The sequence below is a fragment of the Gekko japonicus genome, unplaced genomic scaffold (assembly GCF_001447785.1).
Source record: "Gekko japonicus isolate JY-2015 unplaced genomic scaffold, Gekko_japonicus_V1.1 scaffold126, whole genome shotgun sequence".
NCBI lineage: Eukaryota > Metazoa > Chordata > Lepidosauria > Squamata > Gekkonidae > Gekko > Gekko japonicus.
Window position 1 is genome coordinate 466,119 of NW_015162477.1, and position 15,397 is coordinate 481,515.

At 43.8% G+C, this 15,397-nt stretch overlaps 1 protein-coding gene across 1 annotated transcript in view; it reads right to left on the reverse strand.

Moving 5' to 3' along the window:
• The window catches only part of FBN2 (fibrillin 2), a 255,889-nt gene that overhangs the window by 128,736 nt on the left and 111,756 nt on the right, over positions 1–15,397 (reverse strand). The window contains exons 13-16 of the mRNA XM_015405784.1: positions 14,965–15,090; positions 12,988–13,110; positions 3,264–3,386; positions 968–1,120 (exon numbers count right to left, since the gene is read on the reverse strand). Of these exons, the coding sequence (XP_015261270.1) occupies positions 968–1,120; positions 3,264–3,386; positions 12,988–13,110; positions 14,965–15,090 (525 nt within the window). The remainder of the gene's footprint in view (positions 1–967; positions 1,121–3,263; positions 3,387–12,987; positions 13,111–14,964; positions 15,091–15,397) is intronic.

Consider the following 15,397-nt stretch of genomic DNA (forward strand, 5'->3'; position numbering starts at 1 on the left):
GCGGGCCTCTGAAAACTGCCCCCCCCGCCCAATTAACTTGTGAAAGCCACTGCCACAAGATGTGGGTGGGACGTTTGGGAGGGGGGGAACCCGTAGAGATTAAATATATTGTGAACTTAATCAAGCTTGCGTTCAGGGACACTGAACCTCTTAATATGAAATGCTGTTGAGAGAATGGGGGAGGGCAAACAGCTCTTTGAGCTTCCAGAGGCCTCTGGAAGGCTGCAGTTGGGAACAGAATGCTAGCTGCTAGCTAAGACCCTTAAATCTGGTCTAGCGAGGCCATACATATTAAGAACATAAGAACATAAGAACATAAGAGATGCCAATGTTGGATCAGGCCAAAGGCCCATCCAGTCCAACACTCTGTATCACACAGTGGCCAGAAATACCAGTGCCATCAGGAGGTCCAGCAGTGGGGCCAGGATGCGTGCCTAAAATTAAAAACAACAACATACAAACCTGACTTACCCAAACTTTCCAAGGAGATGCAAGGCCATTGTTCACATTAGTGTTTGTCATGTTTTATTTTGTCATGATTTAATTTTATGGATACTTTGGACATATAGAGAGGATGAACGAAAGGAGACGAAACAAGTATACAAGACAAGTGTGGATGGGAGAGTTGGAAGGGTTCGACCTCAGTTAACGTACCTCAATCAGACTGAGGACATTTTTAGCAAAGGCCAGTTTAGGAGTGCCCTAATTAAGTTAATAACAATGTACCTACCTATATAGTTTAAGTTTAAAAAATTTTGCTCTCAAAATAAATTTCAATCGTTGTACTATTGATATTTGTCTCTCTTGAATAATGAGTTTGCCCACCACTGGCCTAGACTGTAATACAGATTTTTCAAAGCAAAAATTTATCTGAATACAATACTTCCTGAAAAGACACATTTATGTAGATCTCTTTGATTGATTGGTTTATGCCAACTACCAAAACAAAAGAAGAATGCAGCTTTACCAGAGTTCTTGGCAGGGCATGGATGACAGGGCTCTCCAAAACCATAGTCTAGATTGGCACAGCAACATTCAGATTTTGTCACAGCTCCAGGAAAAGGGCGAACACATATTCCCTTTTTGATCCCACCATAGCATGTGCTGCGCATATGGGTATCTAAGAAGAGCCAGGAAGAACAACAGAAGAGTTGTCATACTCTGGAAATGGTATGAAAAAAACACAACCCCCTAAAGAATGAGTCCCAAAGCCTTTGCATATGTAATAAATTAATTAATCTTTAATGCAAAACTTGCTTCCATTAAGTCCCAGTACACCCCAAATGTTCAACAGTGGTCTTACATATGTATTTTGAAACTATATTACCTAAGCAGATATTCTGTACCAGTATCACCTAGTTCATAATATCAAATTTCATACAAGGAGGAATATAATACCTCAAGTACCCAGAAATCAATGTATGATTTCAGTTCTTTATTATAATTTTGTTTTGGTCTCTGCCATTAACCTACTTGTCAGCATTACTAACAGCTCAAAGTAAAATGTTCAATATAATGAGCCAGTTCTCAGAATACAAATGCAATTCAGCTGCCTCCAGCTTATGAATAATATTTAAATCATTCAAAGGATCATAGAGCATAGCGAAGAAGAAGGCTTTAAAAGCCAAAGAATTTGATTGTTTAAAGTAGCTGCACTCTGAAATTTTGCTAAGGGGGCAAAAATAGATAGCAATTTCACTTTGTACTACATAAGGTTTATTCCCATTACTGTACGTCTGGAGCAATTATATTATTGTGTTGCAAGACTAACAGTGAAATTCTATGCAGTTACTCCAGTACCTTTGCATAGGATGGCACTGTATCAGTGCCAACCTAACTCAGAGTTATACCCTTCTAAGCCATTGACTTCAACTGACATAATACTGATTATGATGGCACAGTAAATTTCTTGAATGAGTCCTGTGAAGAAATACCCTAACAATAAATTGTTCATTCTGCAAAACAAAAATATGGTACCACAAGCCATATTACTAATAGCAGTGAGTCAGATTTTTGTGGGTTCAAATTTCTACCCGTAAACTTGTATTTCCAACAGGGAAAAATATTATTCTTGTTGAATCTCTAGGAAAATTACAAGAATAATCACACAACTTTTGAACTAGCTGAAGAACTGCACAGAGCAAGAAGAGCAGGCTCACGCTGCTGTACATGCGTGCCCCATCTGGGGCTCTGGCAGCTGGCTTGGTGATGGCAGCATATATGTGCCCCTTTGCCAGCTGAGTAAAGCTTTCTCAGACTTGCACCTTTGAGACTAGAAAAATGAACATGACAGCTCCTGAGCATCAAGCAGCCTGCATTGTTAAAATTTTTAGTTCATGTTTGTTACCTAGTTTTCATCAAATATCAGGTTATGTAGAAGAAGAAGAGATTGGATTTATACCCCACCCTTCACTACCCAAAGGAGTCTCAGAACAGCTTACAAACTCCTTTCCCTTCCCCTCCCCATAACAGACTCCCTGTGAGGTAGATGGGGCTGAGAGAGCTCTGACAGAAACTGCTCTTTTTCAAGAACAGCTCTTATCAGAGCTACGGCTTGCCCAAGGTCATCCAGCAGGTGCAAGTGAAGGAGTGTGGAATCAAACCCAGTTCTCCCAGATTAGAGTCCGCGCACTTAACCACTACACCAACTGGCTCTCACACCAAACTTATTTATCTATTTAAAACATGCATTAGCCACCTTTCTCTGTTGTGGAACTCAAGGCGTCTTACAACATAAATAAAAATGATAAAAAACAAAATAAAACAATAGTTAAAAAACCCATAAAAGTCATAGTTTAAAAACTCCAATCAGGACTGCCAAGAACAAAAGCTAAATTAATCAAAATTGCAATCCTAAATAAAACTGCCTTCAGCTGCCTTCTGACGACTAACAATGAGGGGGCCAGGCACACCTCCGTGGGGAGGTTGTTCCATAATTGTGGGGCTGCCACAGAAAGACCCCCTCTCATACACCCACCAAATAAGCAAATTATAAAATCAATACAACCAAGTTTGTTCTGCTTGGGTTAAATGTGGGAGAAAAACATAAAAGAGGAATTACTGAAGTCACAGGCTCTGTTAAACACAAAATATTAAGTAATTGGGACTGTGTTTCTTAGAAAAAGAGAAGAATATAGTTTCAGATATTAGCCCAGAGCTACAGAAAACCAAAACTAATTTATAACAGTAGACAAAACAGTAGATAAACCATATCAGTAATCAGAATACATTTTTTCATATAGGGTCATAAATGTTTTTCTTACCTACACATACACGACCATCAACACCAACAGCTAAACCTGGTGGACATTCACAACGAAATGACCCCTCAGTATTAATGCAATGGCCATTCATGCAAATTCCTGGTGTTTGGCATTCATCAATATCTAGCCAGGGGAAAACATAACTTTTACTTAGTACTATATAATACAAAACATAAAAACCATATTAATTAAGGACCCATGCCCTTGTGATTGTACCATTAAGTTTATCCTATTCGAACCCAGTGTGTCAGTCAGTGCATCTGAAAGGTAAGGCATAGGAACAAAGAGACATAAACTAGGGATGTACCAAAAAATAGGTTTTCCTCCCGATTTGGATCTATTAGATCAAAAAAATAGCACTATTCCTGAATATTCCTAAATATCAGTATCGGTATTGTATTAGTATTCAGGTGGTTAAGACTCTGAACTGCAGGCTGTGGAAGGTCGGTAGTTCAGCAGTTCGAGACCCGGGTGCCGCATGATGGGGTGAGCTCCTGTCTCTAGTTCCAGCTCCTGCCAACCTAGCAGTTCGAAAGCAAGAAATTGCAAGTAGATAAATAGGGACCACTTCGGTGGGAAGGTAACAGCGTTCCGTGCGCCTTGGTGTTTAGTCATGCCGGCCACATGACCACGGAAACGTCTTCGGACAGCGCTGGCTCTTCGGCTTTGGCTCAGTGAGCAAAATGAAGGCATTTAAAATTTAAATGCCTTCAGTTCACCTTCAGTACATGGTGGCAGGACTCAGCAAGCAAACTGAACGCATTTAAAGTTTAAATATATTCAGTTCGCCACCACATCGCAACTCAGCGAGTAAACTGAAGGCATTTAAACTTTAAATGCCTTTTAGCTGCACCCAAAAAAACTGAATAATATCGGCTTTTTTCCAGGTGTGGATATTTTGGTACAGATTGTCTAATCCGTATTTAGCTGAATAAATTCCAAAAAAATACCGATAGGGTATTTTCTGGGTATTTTTTTGGCTCAGTATATACCAAGTACACCCCCCTAAGAGGAACCACTTCATAAATAGATTTCTGTGTGATGAAACCTCATCCTAAAATATACTTTTTGGTACACAGCCAGTTAGTTTGAAGGGGGTTGTTTCAATTATTTTCCCTAAGGCAATGCACAGATGTGTGGGTTTTTTTGGGGGGACTCCTTTAATCTCAGGGTTGCAGAACTGTGTATCTGTGGGATTTTTTTTTTTACGTTCTGGGAACACTGTGCGGAAAATGTGGATCCCTCCCCACTGCAAACCTCTCCCAGACCTCTCAGAAGATCTCCTATAGATCAGATTTTGATCCAGAGAGTGCTCTGAAGGGAGAAGACCAAGTTTTAATTCTGTTCTAACCAGATATTGCCATAATCCTCACTTTTAAATCTCCTTGATTTCAATAAGAGAGATTATAGTATATACTTAATGTCCAGTTGAAATTGATTGGACTTTTTAAAAAAGCTTAACTTTGATTAGATAGTGCCTTTGAAATTTTTAAGTGAGACAACAAAAACTGTAAAAACCTTTAGAGCTAGATTTGAGTCCTGTAGTTACAGTGACCAACAAGATTTTCGGAATATAAGCTTTCAAGAGTCAAAGCTCCCTTTGTCCAATCTAAAACCTTTGAATGTCTTTCATATTTCTGTACCTAAAGGCATTTCTTTAAAATAACAGTAAAATGGCTCAACACCAAAATGGCACCAGGGCTTTTTCAGTGGTGGCTCTACTCTGGTGGAATGAGCTCCCTGAGGAGATCAGGGCCCTGCGAGACCTCTTACCATTCCGCAGGGCCTCTAAAACGGAGCTCTTCCGCTAGGCCTTTGGAGCTGCCACCACCACCGTTACCATCACCACCACTGACATCTGATAGTCCTCGAGGTGCAAGTCCGACTTTCTGGGCCACTAAGCATAACCTGACCCAAGTGCCTGGGACATCTGTAGCAGACCTGAGTGCCTGGGACATTTGTAGTAGATCAAGAGACTGACTGAGCTTTGAGAACTAATGCTAGCACTTTATTATGTCGTATGTTTATGGTTTTAAATTCATGTTGGGGTTTTATCAGTTTTTGTATTTAATGAATTGTTTTATATTGTTGTAAGCCGCCCTGAGCTGGCTTTGCTGGGAGGGCGGGGTAAAAATCTAATGAAATAAATAAATAAATATGGTTCGAATCAGCTGAGCACAGGTGTAGTAACCATGTAGGGAGGCTTCCACAGAGACCCGGGGTGAGGTCAGTGCCTGGCCCAGACTCCCATTAAAATGCCTCACTGGGATCTGAAAGAGCTGTCTGGACAGTTTCACTCCCTGAGCTTCAATGACCCAGGTCCCCAGTGATGAAATGCAAAGGTATAGCAGAAACCTTGAGGATGAGTGGGTGTTCTTTCCCCAAGGAGGCTGAACGCATGTCTGGTTTTGCATTCTGGGTTTCTAAGCCACCCTGGCCTCTCTGGGTAGTTGTTTGGAAGCATGTTGGTTTCACTTCCATGGCTTGCCCAGCTGAAGTAAGAAGAAGAGAGGGGCCCAATGCAGTCCCCAGGGCCACATCTGGCCCCAGCCAGAGCCCCTGCTACCAAGGACACCATGCTGTGCACCTTTGCTGCTTCCTCTGGTGTGAGGCTACTTAGCTGAGATAGGAGCAAGGGCTCTTTTGTGCAAATGGCTTTTTAAGAGATGCCCTCTTGTCTCCAGTGTGAGCAGCTTCAGGGTTTGAGTCTTGAGAAGAGAAAGGCATGAGGGAAGCCTTTGTTATTATTCATACAGAGGTAGAACAAAAAGCCTTTGCCTGGGTCATGAACTGAGCAGCCCAGATTCCATGATAAGGAAGGGGCTCCACCAAGCGTAAAAAGGCTTTTGCCTTGATCTCAATTCCCATGGAAATCAGACAGAAAGTGGAGCTGACATTGCTCAACCTTTACCCCTTGATAAACAGGTGGCTTACCTGTAACTGATGATCTTCGAGTGGTCATCTGTGCAGTACCACATGAGTTGGGCGCCTGCGCACGACCGCTATCGGAGAATATTCCAGAGCTTGCCTCAAGAGTCTTTTTGGCGGGTTATCTTCCCGCCCTCGGGAGCAGACATGCACTGCGCATGCCTGGAGTGGGGGAGAGAGCTGCCTCCCACTCAGTTCCTTCGACCACTACAGGTAAGTGCCATCAACTCAAGGTAAGTGAACAGGAGATGCCAGCAGTGGGGATGGCTGGGTGGGATTGTGGTACTGCACAGATGACCACTAAAAATCATCAGTTACAGGTAAGCAACCTGTTTATCTTCGTCGTGGTCTCTGTGCAGTCCCACACATGGGTGATTAGAAGAGCTGAACCAGGTGGAGGAGGGAGTTGGCAGCTGGAAGAGACAATAAACAGGTTAGGACATAGCAGTATGATTTCAATTTACAGGTCCTACGTGAAGAAGCAGAAGGATCAGGCAAAGAGAGATCGAAGCACCGTCTGGCCAAATGCAGCATCCCGTCGAGCTCGAACATCCAGTGCATAGTGGGACATGAAGGTCGATGTCAAGGACCACATAGCTGCAGCACAGACATCTTCCAACGGGACACTGGCTAGGAAGGCTGTAGAAGTCAAAACTGCTCTTGTAGAGTGAGCAGTTATACAGGTGGTTACGGCTTGGTTTGCCAACTCATAGCAAAGGGCTATGGTGGAGGTAACCCATTTCAACAGTCTTTGAGAGGAGATCAGCTTACCCTTTGATGGAGAACCATAGGCAACAAAAAGCCTTGGAGACTTTAGAAAAGGCTTTGTTCGATGGAGATAAAAGGAGAATGCCCTCTGAAAATTGAGGCAGTGCAGGGCTCTCTGAGGTGTGTCAGCTGGGTTCGGAAAGAAAGTAGGTAAAACAGAAGACTGAGATAGATGAAAGGCAGAAACGACTTTAGGTAGAAAGGAGGGATCTGGCCGGAGAACTACCTTTTCCTTGTGGAAAACTGTATATGGGGGCAGAACTGTATATGCAAGGCAGAAAGTTCCCTACCCGGCAAGCCTTAGTAATAGCAATTAAAAACACTGTCTTCCACAAGAGGAGTCAAAGATCCACCGAAGCCATCAGATCAATTGGCTTAGCTATGAGTTGTGTCAAAACTAGAGACAGACTCCATGAAGGCGCGAGTGGCTTTCGAGGCGGTTAGAGATGAAGGAGCCCCTTAAGGAAAGACTTTGTCAGGTGGTGTGGAAAGACAGTAGAGCCCTGTATTAAGGGGTGATATGTTGAGATGGCAGCCGGGTGTACTCTTAGAGAAGAGTTTGCAAGGCCGGAGTCCTTCAAGGACACGATGTAGGAGAAAATCTCCCATAGAGAAGCATGGATCGGATCGAAGGAGTGTTGCAAGGCGTGAGACTGGAACCTCCTCCACTTCAGACGATAGGTATTGCGGGTAGTCGGTTTCCTTGCATTAAGCAATACATTCGACACCTCATGTGGGAAGTCTACTGTTGGATCTTCCATGCCGTCAGCCTGAAGAAGGTCGTGTTGTGGTGGAGGATCCGGTCTCGATCCCTGGACAGAAGATCCAGTACACGAGGGAGATGACGGAACCGTCCGTTGGAGAGACGAAGGAGGTGCGGGAACCACACTTGGCGTTGCCACCAAGGGGTGATGAGGATGCATGAGGTGGCATTGGCCACAATCTTTTGAAGCATCCTGGAGATGAGAGGAAATGGGGGGGGGATAAAATAGGGTCCCAGTTTATCTGTGAAGGAATGCATCTCCCAGAGACTGGGCAGACGGCGTACCTCGGGTGAAGAAGAGGTGACAGCGGGCATTCTCCAAGGTGGCAAAACCGTCGACGGTCGGGTGATTGAACTCAAGGAAGACTGGTCATAGATACTGGGGACAGAGGGACCATTCGTTGTCTTGTGGGACCGAGTGGCTCAAAAGATTGGCATCTACATTCTGAACGCCAGGGATGTGTATAGCAGACAGCATGCTAGAATGATGAAGACACCAGTTCCAAAGGTGGATCGCTGCTGTGCAAAGGCAAAGAGAAGTCGTGCCGCCTTGTTTGTTGATGTAAAAAACAGCCATGATGTTATCCAAGGCAACACGGACAACCTTGCCTAGTATGATCGGGAGGAAGGACCTTAAGGCGAGATGTACCGCCCGATGCTCCAGGAAGTTGATGTGAACAGCGCTTTCTCGAGGAGACCATATTCCCCTAGCAGACAGCATCCCACACTGGGCTCCCCAACCCCAAAGGGATGCATCTGTGGATAAAGAAATCTCTGGAAGCGGATGTTGAAAGGGCATGCCGGCAAGGAGATGTTGCAGAAGAGACCACCACGACAGGGAGGTCAGTACATGCGCCAGGATCGAGAGCTTCATGTGCCACGGACTCAATTGAGGATCAAAAACACAAAGGAATCAGAGGTGAAGGGGGCACATTCTGAGCCTGCCATTTTGTATGACAAAGACAGTGGATGTGAAGTAGCCCAGAAGCCTCATGACCGACCAAGCCGATTGCTGGGGACATCTGGTGAAGGTGGACACCAGTGTGATTATATCCAAAGCTCTGGAGTCCAGCAGGAAGGCAGTCTCAGTGGTGGTATTGAGGCGGGCGCCTAAGTATTGGAGAACTTGAACAGGTTGGAGTGCAGACTTCGACAGACTAGCGCACAGACCTAAGGTGTGGAGAAGGGCAAGAGTAGAGTGAACGTCGTGGAGATGTTGAGTCTTCGTAGGAGCCACGAGAAGCCAGTTGTCGATATAGGGGTAAAGGACAATCCCCCAATGGTGCAAACTCAGCAGCAACGACTGCCATCATTTTCGTAAAGATCCTGGGGGCCGTAGAGAGGCCGAACGGAAGGACATGGTATTGGTAATGATCGCCTCCAAAACATAGGAATTTTTGATGTTGAGGGTGGATGGTAATGTGAAAATAAGCGTCGACACCAGCCACCCAGACTTGGGGAGAAGAGGGAGAATGGACTGTAAAGTGACCCTTCAAAATTTCTTGCAGCGAACAAAACATTTGAGATCTTGAAGATCCATGATGGCCCGCAAACCGCCGTCTCATTTGGAGTTCTAGAAGCTGAGAGTTCGTTGCGCCTCCAGGACGATCACGATGGCCCCTTGTGGAGAAGCTCGTCTACCTCTAGATGAAGCGATGGATTTGAGGACGTGATGACAAAGTGAGGAAGGGTCGGGGCAAAGCGAACTCTATGGTGTACCCAACCCGTACAATGGTAAGGACCCAGGAGTCGGTGGTAATTTCTTCCTAAGTTGGAAGGAAGGGGGAGAGTTGGGTCCAAACGGGAGGGGTGAATGAAGGAGGCGGTGGCAGGCACTCAAAGTGGTCAAACGGACTGCTTGGGCTTCTTGGGGGCTTGTTGTCGTGGTCGTTGTGGAGGAGAGTCATATGATTTTTTCCTCCACTGCGAGGTAGTAGCAGGGGATGGCTGACATTTATTGTGGTAAGGCCTCCATGAATGGTATTGAGGACTTGACGTTGAAGTAAAAACTCCAAGGTTTCAAGCTTGTTTCCTGCTGTCATTGACAGCCTTTAGAGCTTCATCAGTGGTGGAATGAAAGAGTCCTTCGCCATCGAAGGGCAGATCCTCTACCTTAAATTTAACATATGTCTGCAGGCAGGTACACCACAGCCAGGCATGACGGCAGAGTGCGATGGAAGAAGCAAGAACTTTAGAAGAGCAGGTGACAGCATGACGGATAGAGTTGATCTGTTGCTTGGAAATTGCACAAATTTTGGATAACGCAGCAGACAAAGTAAGGTGATGTTCCTCTGGGACAAATTCAAGAACCGGATGAACGGCAGTGGCTATATTAAAGGCATAAGTGGAAAGGTACGATAGGTATCAATTCTAATGTTCATGGATGCAATGGAGTAGGTTTTCTTGGCAATAGCATCAATTTTCTGTCCCTCACAGTCGGGAGGATCGAACTGTTGAACAGGTTATTTAGACTTAGAAGAGGAATGAACAATCATCGAGTTCGGTGGAGGCTGACTGAACAAGAATTTTCCAGAAGATTCTTGAACTTTATAAAGGCCATCATAATGTTTCGATATCGGAGTGATGGAGGCAGGATGGTCCCATGACTCCTTGAGGACCGAAAGGTGGACCGGAATAATGGAAGAATAGTCGAAGGTGGCAAATCCGCTTACACTAACTTATTAACGGCATCAGTCAATGCAGGCGTTTCAGTAGAACCCTGCACTTGAAGAGCTGTAGCCATTCACGTAACAAGCTCCAAATAAGCTTTCGGGCCTTCGGTGGGAAAGACAACCCGAATAAGCTTTCGGGCCTTCGGTGGGAAAGATTGAACCCAAGCAACAGGTCTCGTCCTTGATAGGAAGGATATCAGGGTCAAGATCACCAGACACAGAATGGTCAGATACCGAGACCAGAGAAGGTGATCAAAGCGGTTGAGAGACATCAATAGGTGTTTGGTCATCAGCGGAAGGGCGATACCAAGGTTCTAATGGAGAATGCTTCAGGGCATCCGCCGACATCGATACATCTGGAGGCTGATCAAGCCCCAGGGAATGGACCGAGGCTACCGAGTGGGAATGCCTGGAATAAGACAAAGTCAGCCGGCCTCCATAGCGGTCAGTCTGTCTAAACCGGTCATAATGATCTCGGCGAGGGGTAGAAGACCTGGAGTAGGAGCGATTGTAATACACTCTAAAGTGCCTGACATCTGGAGACCAGGATCTATAATTGGACGCAGAACTCGATGGAGAGGGCAAGCGATGTGGTGTGGTTTGTGAGTATAGCGGGTCCTCGACCTGGATCGACTTCGCATGAAATGCTCCCTGTCATCCAAAAAGTGGATAGACATATGGGAGTCTCGGGAGCGAGACCAAGAGCCACGATGAGACAAAGAGCGCTGGACTTCGAATGCTGACCCAGTGGAATACACCCCGACGGTGAGGACAAGGTAGGCGGCAGAGGCAGAGGCTGAAGGCTAGGCTTATGTGAAGGTGGGGCTGCAGAAGATACCACCGGAGTCCATGTCAAGAGACCGGAGATCACCACGGGATTGAGCTTCAAATCCGAAGTTAACATCGAGGGCTTCAATTTCGGCTTAGCCGACTGTTTGTCTTCGTGCTTTTTAGATTTATGCTTTAGGGGTTTCGCATTGTCTGAGTGCTTTTGCAGAGCAGAAGACTGGGATGCAACTGAAGACATTGAAGGGCGCGAAGCTGCCTTGAGGAGAGACGTTAGAAGTTGGGCCGCCCTATTTCTGCGGGTCTGATGGGTGAAGTTTGCGCAATGAGGACAGGAATCAACCCGGTGAGACTCACCCAGACAAAACAAACAAAGATCGTGGCCATTGTTGGATGGAAGTTTGGCTGGGCAATGGTGACACATCTTAAAGAATTTTGTTCGTCCCATACAAACACCTCCCTGGCCGGGAGGTGGTGATGGTGGACAGAAACAAAAGTGAGGAAAAATAGTAAAGATTTTTTTTTCCAGAAGAATAAGAAGGAATAAGGAGAAATGAGAAGAATAAGAAGACGAAACTAGGAGAGAAGTACTCAGCTGAGGCAATTTGAAGAGCGATGCTAGTGAGGTGTGAACACGAAGGCAGTTGAAGAAGAACTGAGTGGGAGGTGGCTCTATCCCCTGCTCCAGGCAAGCACAGTATGTGTCTGCTCCCCAAGGTGGGAAGAGAACCTGCCAAAAAGACTCCTGAGGCAAGCTCTGGAATGTTCTCTGGTCGAGGTCGTGTGCAGACACCCAACCCATGTGTGGGACTGCACAGAGACCATGACGAAAATCAATTTGATGCTCCAGATTTTTTTAAAAAATAAAATAACTTGCTGACTAGGAAACAAAAAATCTCCAAGGGAAATCTTTTCAGCAATTTGGTGGCAGAATTCCCCTGGTGTGCCACCCCAGCATACTAGCACTAAAGAAGGTGAGAGATAGCACCTGTTGGGTGCTGGAGAGAAAGACTTTCAGGCCAGGTAATGGCATTTTCCAGGCAGACTTCAGCTCCAAGACTCGAGGACAAGCTATAAGGAAAGGCTGAAGAGTCTGAGACTCTTCTATTTAAAAAAGAGACAATGGGGGGAGGGGAAATGGTAGATGTTTATAAAATTATGTATGAGGTGGAGAGAATTGAGAGATCTTTTTCTCCCTCTTCCAAAATAATAGGACTTGTGCATATCTGATGAAGTTGATGGGCAGTATATTCAGGACAGACAAAAGGAAATGATTCGTTACACAGCGAGAGATTAAAATGTATAATTTGCTGCCAGAGAATGTAGTGATGGCCACAGGCACAGATGGCTTTAAAAGGGGATTGGACAGATTCATGGAGGACAGGATTATCAGTGGCTACTAGCCATGGTAACTAAAGGGAACTTCCACATTCAGAGGCAGTCAGCCGCTGAGTCCCAATGCCAGGAGGCAACATCAAGGGAAGGCCTGGGCCTCTATGCCATGTTTGTTGGCCCTCCAGAGGAACTGGTTGACCACTCTGTGAGGCAGGATGTTGGACTAGATGGACCACTGGTCTGATCCAGCAGGGCTCTTCTTACGTTCTCAACAAAGCCTGTATTTCCCTTTATTGTGTCAACAGGAGCACAGAGGTAGGCATGGAGGCAAGAGGGCAGGGAACAGGAGTTCAAGTGCACTTCTCATATCCTCATCCAATATCTCTTCTGTTTGCATGTTTCTAAGGTGTAAATAATTTAGCAGACAGGTGAAGTTTCAGACAAGATTTCCTTAATGTGGTGATATATGTACCTGTACAATAACGTCCACTAGAAGCCAAGACAAACCCAGGTTTGCATATGCATTTGAAACTGCCATCTTCATTTATACACATCCCATTCAGGCACATGTTGGTAGAAGTACATTCATCATGATCTGAAAAGGAAGCAGCAAAGATTCATAGTCATTTATCCCATTATGAAGGAACAGAAGGACTTTCTCACTACAAGTAAAAAATATTTTTAATGCATACTATATTTATTTAAAATAATGTCTTAAGAACTGCCTACTTCCATATGAACCTACCCAACCACTGCAGTCATCTTTGGAGGCCTGTTTCAGATGCTCCTACCATCTGAGTCTAGACAGCTGGCAATCCAAGAAAGGTCCTCTTTGGTCATGGCACAGAAATTATGGAATTCCTTCCCCAGAGAGATTTAGCTTTCCCTTTCTATCACTGTCTTCTACCACAGATGAATATTTTTTTGTTTTGCTGTTCCTTTATGAATTCTTAATTACCCTTCCTCTCATTCATGTGTTTTTAAATTGTTTTTACATATTTATGTATTTTAATTTTTTTAAATGTTCTTATTGTTTGCTGTCCTGGCAACCCCAAGTCTGATGCAGAGACAGCTTAAAATTTCTCTTTCTGTCTGTCTGTAAAACTTCCTTGAATGTTTTTTCCCCATTTAACTTGCCTATAGTTAAAGTTGTTAGGAATTTTCCTTGAACCTTTTTAAAATTTAACTTGGCTATTGTTAATGTTATTTTGTTTGAAGTAGAAAATTTGGGATCATCCATCTTAAACAGGTAAGCATTGAGGGTATTACTTAATGAAATTTTTTTTTAAGATATATGTTCTAATAGCGATGTACACAAGTTGTGAGCACTATACAGTACGGTAAGCGAAGTACAAAAATATTGTGCCTTCTTTCACCCATTGATATTTGATGCTTCAGATCAGAATCTGAAATACTATATACATTAACAACATTAATACTCTATCAAATTCAGTATTACAGAAATATGTATTCAGTTAGCAAACCTGCCTGTTACAAGCAGACTGTTAAGTTAGTACCTAGGAAGCTTAGATTCAGCTCAACAATGAACTCCAATAATGGTTTCTGATTAATCCGAGTACCTCAATTCTCAAAATAATAACTTCAGTTTATCATACTATCTTACAAATGTATATATAAAAGGTGGAAATTTCAAATCACTGTATGATCAACTGGCAGATGATATAAGAATACTAAATTTATCTTCCAGATTAATTTTTTTTGGAAACAAATATACCAAAGCAGTACCTGAAACTTTAGCAAGCAACAAACACAACAGAATCACAACACCAGGAATTTGAATTGTCTCAAAACATAAATACAAGTTTATGTCTTTACACCAACCTTACTGCAAAGGCTGGCAATAGCAAAGCACCTCTGAATGTCTCTTGCCTTGAAAACCACCCTGGGATTGCCATGTTGTTTGTGACTTGATGGCACTTTCCACCACCACTGCAAAGTATATATTTATTTGCAAAGTTTATATCCTGCTTTTCTCCCCAAACAGGACCATTAAAGTGGCTAATAATCAAAAAATTATAAAAATACATCAATAATTAAAACTGAAATACATATGTAAGGCACAAAGACAGCAATTAAAACATGAATCAAGAAGGAGACGTAATTCAGGGAACACCAGACAAAATAAATGGATAGATAGAAGGAACAGTCAAATCTACCTGGGGAGGAATTTCCATAAATTTGGTGCAACATCTCAGAAGGCCCATTCTTGGGTTGCCACCTATCTAACCTCATGAAACAGGGGCACCCAAAGCAAAGCCTCAGAAGATATCCATAGTGCCTTAGTAGGTTTGTATGGGATAAGGCAGTCCTTAAGGTATACCAGTCCTAAGCCGTATAGGGCTAAAGGTCAACAACAGCACCTGAAATTGGCCCCAGAAACAAGTTGGGAGAAGGGAGAAAAACTAAGAGAAAAATTCAAACATCCTACCAACACAGTTTTTCCCATCAGTGGTTAGTTCAAAACCAGCATTGCAAATGCACTGGAAGCTTCCATCCGTGTTCACACAACGACCATTTTTACAAAGGACACCATTCTGAATACACTCGTCGATATCTAAGGGGAAAAAATAGAATAAAATGAACATTCCACTTTTTTTCAACTAGAAAATATGAAGTTTAGCTCAATGTATCTGAATTAACTCTATTGAAGAAGAAAAATAAGAGTTGGTTTTTATGCCCCACTTTACTGTACCCTATGGAATCTCAAAGCAGCTTACAATCATCTTCTCTTCCTCTATCCACAACAGTCCCCTTGTGAGATAGGTGGGGCCGAGCAAGTCCTCAGAGAACTGTGACTGGCTCAAGGTCTCCCAGCAGGCCTCATGTGGAGGAATGGGAAAACAAACCCAGTTCTCCAGATT